This window comes from Myotis brandtii, unplaced genomic scaffold (assembly GCF_000412655.1).
Source record: "Myotis brandtii unplaced genomic scaffold, ASM41265v1 scaffold116, whole genome shotgun sequence".
Taxonomy (NCBI): domain Eukaryota; kingdom Metazoa; phylum Chordata; class Mammalia; order Chiroptera; family Vespertilionidae; genus Myotis; species Myotis brandtii.
In genome coordinates this window covers 1,772,539-1,780,312 of record NW_005354010.1, presented here as the reverse complement: position 1 = coordinate 1,780,312, position 7,774 = coordinate 1,772,539, and the positions used below count along the sequence as shown (strand labels likewise).

At 39.6% G+C, this 7,774-nt stretch overlaps 1 protein-coding gene across 1 annotated transcript in view; it reads right to left on the bottom strand.

Annotated features, from left to right (window-relative positions):
- Window positions 1–7,529, bottom strand: part of SLC10A2 (solute carrier family 10 (sodium/bile acid cotransporter), member 2) — a 16,948-nt gene extending 9,419 nt beyond the window's left edge. The window contains 2 exon segments of the mRNA XM_005858177.1: window positions 782–845; window positions 6,885–7,529. Of these exon segments, the coding sequence (XP_005858239.1) occupies window positions 782–845; window positions 6,885–7,322 (502 nt within the window). The 5' untranslated portion in view covers window positions 7,323–7,529.
- Between the last annotated feature and the right edge of the window lie 245 nt (window positions 7,530–7,774).

Sequence of the window (7,774 nt, the reverse complement as noted above, 5' to 3'; positions counted from 1 at the left end):
AATGTACCTGGTGACTGATACCAATGTACTACTTCCCCTACATCTCATCTTGTATGATGATAGTTCTATGGGAAATGCCCGGTGTTGGTGGACCAGGAACCATCTTGTTCTTGACACCATGTTGCATCAACAACTTAGTCTTCCCCCATCATTTATTGTCCCCAAAACAGAAAAAAAGCTCCATTGAGATGAGGGTGAATATCTAGGAGTTGAAATGAGTGGAGACAGAAAATTTAACTTCTTGGGGCATGACACACAGACTGTGCCAGTAAATCAACTTTTGAATCAACATGTGGCTCACAGTTAAGTGTTATATATAATATGTTTTATCTGATAGTTTTCTATTGCCACACTTGTGATTGCTTACTGGGTGCACTATTTTTAAATCATTGGTGGAATGATTTTTGTATTTCTTCAGTCTAAGTGTCTGGGAGCAAACGCTTGTCACGAGCTAGTTGCCTTGTGGGTTAAGGAAAGTATAGCAACTTGGCCTCCTCAGGCCCAGACAGCTGTGCCAGGGGACCCTTTAAGTCGGCCCCTCTCCCTGTGATTTCATTGGAGGAGCAAGCCATTTTCTCCCATGGTGCCATGGTTTGGAATTTAGATTCTGCCACTCTAATTCAAAAGCAGGGGTGGCTTGCAATGAAATCCTAACGGCACAAACTGCTGCTGGTGCCAGAGGCAAACACCAGCTGGGTCTGAGCCTGGCCTGAGAACCCAGCCGGGGGTAAGCAGAGAGGAGGAGAAAAGTATTCAGAGATCTTGCAGAGCAATGACTTACCTATGTTATCATAGGGAATTATGATCGTCCCCGAGTCGACCCACATTGGATGTAATTTTCAGCACTGTGACGGTGGGTGGAAAAGAGGCTTTTGGGGAATGGGTCTTCCTGCTCCCATTAAAGTGCCCTTGTATATAGGGGTACATTTTTTTGCTCAGGGAACAGTGCCTTAAATAGCTGGGCCAGACACTAAAGCCAGACACTGCCTGGGTTAGAAGCAGGCATGGCCACTTACTACGTGACTTTGGGTCATTTACTTCTCTTTGCCCATTTTCTTTTTGTAAAATGAAAATCCTAATCACTGCCACCTCATAGACTATGAGAACTGACTGAGCTAAGTATTCCAATACTTAGAATAATGCAAGGTGCTCATTAAAAGCTAGGTGGTGTTATTATATATCTAGTCATAGTGTGTGCTATGTTGTAGCATAATTCCAAGTCAGAAAATCAGAGAAATTTTTCTGATAGGCTCTTTCTACAATAGTTATAGCATCGAGTCTATCAGAACAATAATTTCTTAAAAGTATATATGTGTACTTGGAGGAAGATGCTAAATTATTTACACCACCTGCCTCCCCCCTTCAAAAGAACAACAGATACAAACCACCCTACACAATGCTAAGGAAAACAGCTGAAGATGAGGAATTTAGTTTCAATGCATCTAACTTAGCACAGTTTTGGCAAAATAAAGGGTGGGAACAATATTTACCAGGGGCTTAACTTCCCTAATAATCATTAAAAAAAATAAAAGACCAGGAATGACCTCACTTAAACAGTGTTTTAAAGAATTTAGGAAAATCCCAATAAACCCATATGCGTATATGCATAACCCATAGACACAGACAATAGGGTGGTGAAGACTTGGGGTTGGGGGTTGGGGAGGAATAGAGGGAAGAGGGAAATGGGAGGAAAAGAGGGACATATGTAATACTTTCAACAATAAAGATTTATTTAAAAAAAGAATTTAGGCAACAATACTTGTCTTAGTAGAGCTAAAATAGTGCAACAATAATCAATACTAGAGTATATGTAAACAATTTCTAAGAAGTTCAATTGATTATTGTGACAAGTTAATTTAGATACAAAATATGATGCAAAGGCAGTGTCCTACAGCACAATAACTGAACTTGTTATAAATTGTACTTTGTCCTACTTAGAATTAAAGTACTGGGGTTGTTATTTCCCCCTCTCTCCCAACCTTCCTCACTTTTTATGCCATTCTCTTTTTATCTTCTATTTTTAAAAATCAGTTAGAATGGATTTAAGACTATCTCATAAATAACTTTGATTCCAGTGTATCCGTGTGCTTTCTCTCATGGAGAGGACAGAAATGTGAGGGTGGAGCCGGGCAGTGCTCACTACCTGGATCACAGTGAAGAGAAGCCTGAGAAGTTTTTGTTTTAAACTGAGAATGACTTTTAGAAGGAAGTCTGTTTCTCTCCTTGTTTTTCTTTTAAATTTCCCTGGGAAAGCTTTAGTTCTAAGTTTTTTGCTAAGACAACTTATGAAGTTGTATCATGGTTGTGAGTGTGGAGAGAGCAGTTTCTTAAAGGCCACAGGAGGGATAGGACAGGAGCTGGAAAAGGAGATGGTTTAGCTTTCATGGAACATCTTGGCAGTGAGGTGTGGGAGCAGACGAGAGAAGAGGTGGCTGCAAGTCGATACCATTTGAACTCATATGAGAACACCATCAAACCACTCAAAATGAGGTGAAAATTCACAGATAAGTACTTTTAAGAAGCAATATAGGGGGAATTCATTAGTAAAAGAAAAATATCATTTCATAAGAAAAAAATGTGAAGTTCTAAAGAGCATAGTTGTCAACAATAGAAATACTACCATGAACTTATATTGGAATGAGAGAAATGTAAGAAAAAACACACAAATCTCTTGTCTTTAATTCGTGGCTTTAGCTCTATTCACCACCAGGGAGAATTATTATATTTTTTTGCAAATAAGAGCAATAAATGAGAATTCAGTGAATGTTGAGGAATTTGGTGAAGTCAGTAATTAGAATATAAAATATTGTAATCATATTAGAAGTAAACACCAAGTTTTAAAGATCAAAGGGAGTGTGTATAGGTAGTGCTAGAAAGTGGAGATGTCGTAAGTTATAGAAATAATGTTGAGCAAAGGATAAGAATCTGGACAGGGATAAGTGGATAGGTCTGGATTCAAATTTTGACTCTGACATGCACTGACTCTGTGACCTTGATCAAAGGTATGAGCCTTAATTTTGTCATCTATCACATGCAGAAGATAGTAGTACTGACCACAGAGGAATATTTTGAGGATTAAATACACCAATGTATGTAGAGTACTTATGCTGTATGTGCCTAGCAAATATTAGCTAGTAAAATAGAATTAGATGCTACATGAGAGGAACAAAGCTTGGTTACTTTGAGGAAACATAAAGGAAAAAAGAAACAGTGTTGTATTCGTTCTTAGGAGCTGGACATTTATGCGGTTGAAATGGGAGTTAAATTATGATAAACTGAAGGGACAGGGATCTTGAACAACTACAATAGGAGGAAGATGAACAATGGAACAATATTTGGCCATAAAACCAAGGATGTGGTAGGAAAATCTAGAAACTATTAAATCTAGGAAATAATAAAAGGGAGCATAGAAAGTACATGGCAGCTGAAAATTGGGGGAAACTGAAGAAAGGATATGAAAGGAAAGTGAGAAGGAAAGTCCTTGCGTGGTGTGGTGAGGCCATTGCTAAGAGAGGAGACTTGAAAGAGGGGGCTCTCTGGGGATAGAGCAGACACAGAAGGTGGGATGTCTTGGTGGCCCTTGAACTGTGGGCCTGGGACTCAGCAGATACACCTGAAATGTCACCTTTATTTCTCCCTGAAACTATTTGTGCACAATACACCCACTGGACAGGTAGAACAGGTGAAAATACCTGTGCACTGATCAGATCCCCACAGCTTTCAAGGCTGGAGAAGGAGTCAGAGAAAGAGCTGAAATATCACTTGCTATATTTCAATGAGCAAGGATATAATGAGCAAAGTCTGTAATTTTTGATATGTTGTGTATGTGTGTATTTTGTGTGTCGTTTTTCTTTCCTTATTTTTGTCACTAGAGATTTCAAAATACAACGGTCGCCCAGGTTTGGAAGAGATGATAGGGTGTGGGAAAGATCTGGTTTTTCCTCCTAGCAACCACATCCAGGAAAGGGAAAGCCAGGTGGAGGTGTTTTGCTGGACTGTGTGGTATCTGTCCAACCAGCCCAGAGACCTGTTGGTATAAACACTCATATGGCTGCCCTTGCTAGAGTTCAGGTAGACATGGAGTTGGTAAAGTTCCAAGAGAACAGAATTAGAAATATAAATGGTAGATAGGATTGTATCTAAATGAATTATCAGAAGACTTTAGTGATCCAGTGCTCACTTCAGAAGAATGAAAAGTGCTGGAAAACTGTCCCCCAATAACTATCACTCTCTTAATCGACTTTAAAGAAACATTGAACAGTGTTCCCCTAACATATGCAATGTATAATGTCATCATCTTACATAGCAACATACCTTCTTGTAATGATAATGGGTCATAGTGAGAAACATTTGTGCTCCGCTAAAATGCATGTCTTGTGTGTGATTGTGTTTGTCCCTAAACTAAGCCATGCAGAGGCTGCTGTGCATAGTGAGGTATCCTCTTTCCTCGGGAGGCATGCTGGGTTTTTCTCTTGAGGTCAAACTTTCCGAGCCACCTGCTGCTGTGGGACTCAGGCCTGCCTGTCTAGGCCCCTTCCCTACTTCTTGTTTCTCATCTTCTGGCCTTGGAAATAGCACGCTGGAGTGTCAGAATTAGGGGAGAAGTAGGTTCTGTGTGAGAAATGTTTATGAGATTAAGTGGGATTTGTTTTGGGTGTGCAAAATGTTCTACTGGGTCTTGCTTGCGTTCTATACCGGTGAAATTGCTAGGCCCCTTCCCTACTTCTTGTTTCTCATCTTCTGGGCTTGGAAATAGCACGCTGGAGTGTTAGAATTAGGAGAGGAAGTAGGTTCTGTGTGAGAAATGTTTATGAAATTAAGTGGGATTTATTTTGGGTGTGCAAAGTTTTTTTACTGGGTCTTGCTTTCGTTCTATACGGGTGAAATTACTAGAGAGGTTGCTATGGGACTGGAGAAGTGTTGGTATTATTTTGAAGACGGGGAGGGGGGATCTGTGGAGTGCACACTTTCTAGAATGAAAATGAAAATTTTCAGTGCCATCCCTCCCACTTTAAAGATTATGCTAACTTGCTGAAGGATAAGGTTTCAAATTCTGCTCTTGGTTCTTATTTGTTATTATTGTTTCTTATAGGAATTGTTATGCAGTGTAGACTAGATTATAAGTCATCTCCTGTATCAAGTGAAATAAGATTCCTTCAATCACAGAAAAGTGTAACTTGGAGTTTTTAGTTTAGGGTCTTACAGTTTTAGCCAGTAGAAGAGACTACCTATCTTACAAAATGATCACCTGTGTGGTAGTATGTTGAGGTAAAAGACTCTTCTATTTTGTTAAAAAGTTATAAATATACTGACCCTTGAACAACTGCTAGTTTTAGGGGCGCTGAAACAGCAGAAAATCCACCAATAGCTTTTGACTCCCCCAAAAAACTTAACTTCCAATAGACACAAGCTAACTACACTGTTGACCCGCAGCTTCACTGACAGCAAAAACAGTCAATTAACACATATTTTGTCTGTTATATGTATAATACTGTATTCTTACAATAAAGTAAGCTAAAGGAAAATGTTACTAAGAAAATCATAAAAAAGAGAAAATACATTTACAGTATTTACTGAAAAGAATCCACGTGCAAGTGGATCTGCACAGTTCAAACCCTTGTTCTTCAAGGGTCAGCAACTTTATGTCAAAGCTGTTTAGTGGATGTCAAAGCCCATATTCAATTTAGTTCACTCGCATCAACTGCCTTTTGGAATTTTCACCCATTTGCCTATGTCCAGGTCAGATCAAACCGAAGTCTAAAAAACCTTATTGCTATATGGTGGAACTGCACTTGCCATCCTTTGTTCTTTACAGGGCTTTCCTTAATAAAACTCTATTGCAGGGAAGATACAGTAGTTCCTTGTGTGAAGAATATGTATTGTGAATATGTATATAATTTGGTATATAATGGTTTTTCTAAAGCTCATGGCAAAATTACCACCAGCTGAGATGTGATGGCTGTTCCCAGTTGCTCACTAGACACTGGATCAACCTGGAATTGTTTTACATTTTGCATTTCTACACCTTGAGCTTCTCTCTTCTGAGTATGGCATGTGGTGATTACCAGAGCTGATTGCTAGTGTACAGTGTTTAATAAGCACACATGACATTAACACCTGGCTGGTTTGCAGAAATGCATACCTTTCACAGGAAATAAGGGATTGTGAGGTAAGGAAAAAGACATTTGCCTATTAGACTTGTAGCATTAAAATTTTCAGTCTCATCACATTAATGCTTCATCTTATTTCTATTAGTTTTTTTCCCCTAGTGCTAGTTCAGACTAGTGCAGGATGAATTGGGAAAACATTGCAATGTAGATTACTCTCTGGGAAGCAGAGAGACCATTTTCTTTTTATTTTACAGTAAGGTAAGCATAATTTTTTAAAAAAGAAGCTGTTGTAGGTTTTTTAAACTACCAGTAGAAGTAAAACAAATGTACAAACTATTTCTTGGTCTTTATACAAAGAAAAAGTTTGTCCAAAGAACTAGCTGTGTTTGGTGGCGTTAACTATTGTCTCATCAGAGGTCCTAATGTTTAATGAACAATCTGATTTCACAATCACACGCAGAGCTCCTCATTGCCACAAAGAAAGATGGTTTTTGTCGTTTTCCTTTCTGATACTGACAAGGAAAACATTCTTAGCTGCCGCTTGTGGGGCTTGGAAAAGATTTAAACTTTGAATCTTTCCCAAAGATAAACATCAGTTATCCAATGCCTTGTTAACTGAGTTAGATTAAAAAAACAAAACAGAAAATGTAACCCATAAAGTACAATACGCAATCTCAGCTGTTCAGGAAGGCGAATACATGCATTTACTCTCTTCTGTTAATTCCCCCAGTTGCGCCTTAATTTAGTGGCAGAACAGATGGATACTCACGCTGCCATAGGTTTCTGAAAGACTAATTCAATGTGACTGCAGTATGTGGAGGTTCAGATAGCTTACCTCAGGTCCATGTCGCCATCGACCCAATAGGCCAAGATATTGGAGGCAGTTCCTCCGGGGCAGCATCCCATGATCAGCACCACTACGGCCTGGATGGGGAGGATGTCAAAGGCCACTGACAGGATGAATCCCACGAGGGGCATGATTCCAAACTGACAGAGGAAGCCAATACATATGCCCCACGGCCGCCTTATGTGCCCCAGGAATTTCTTGATTTCCACATTGCATCCCATGGAGAACATCACCATCGCCAATAGGATGGTCAAGACGGTGCTCAGGACCACGCTTAGAATGGCATTGAAATTGCTGGCAGGTACCACACAGGACGAACCGTTGCAAACTGTTGCTGTGGCCAAACATCTCGTTGAATTATTCATCGCTGGGTTTTGGCTCAAATGGTCACAGACATCCACAGAAACACCAATCCTCCGCTCCTCGCTGGGTAAGTAGTGCCTACTGCAAGCACGTCAAACTTTTAAACCCTTTCTAAACGTGTCATTTGGTGTCTCTTTCTAAAGCCACCTCAGAGAGGCAATAAAAAACAATAAATGCCAGTATGTCAGTTTCGAGAGGTAACATTACAACACAGCACATATTATGAATCATAAAAGTCCTGCCAAATTATTGGCCCAGACAGAGAATTATAATTAATCATTTATCAGCATGGTAATGAACCGTGCCATATAAAAAGAGCTGTGTTAATGTTTAATGCTGGGAAGGTTTGTTAAATAATTTCAGTTATGTGACACTCGGATATTACAGAACATTGGAGGGGTTAAGCCATGGGAAGGCATGTTATCCACTCATCTCCTTTTAGTAAAGGGGGTGG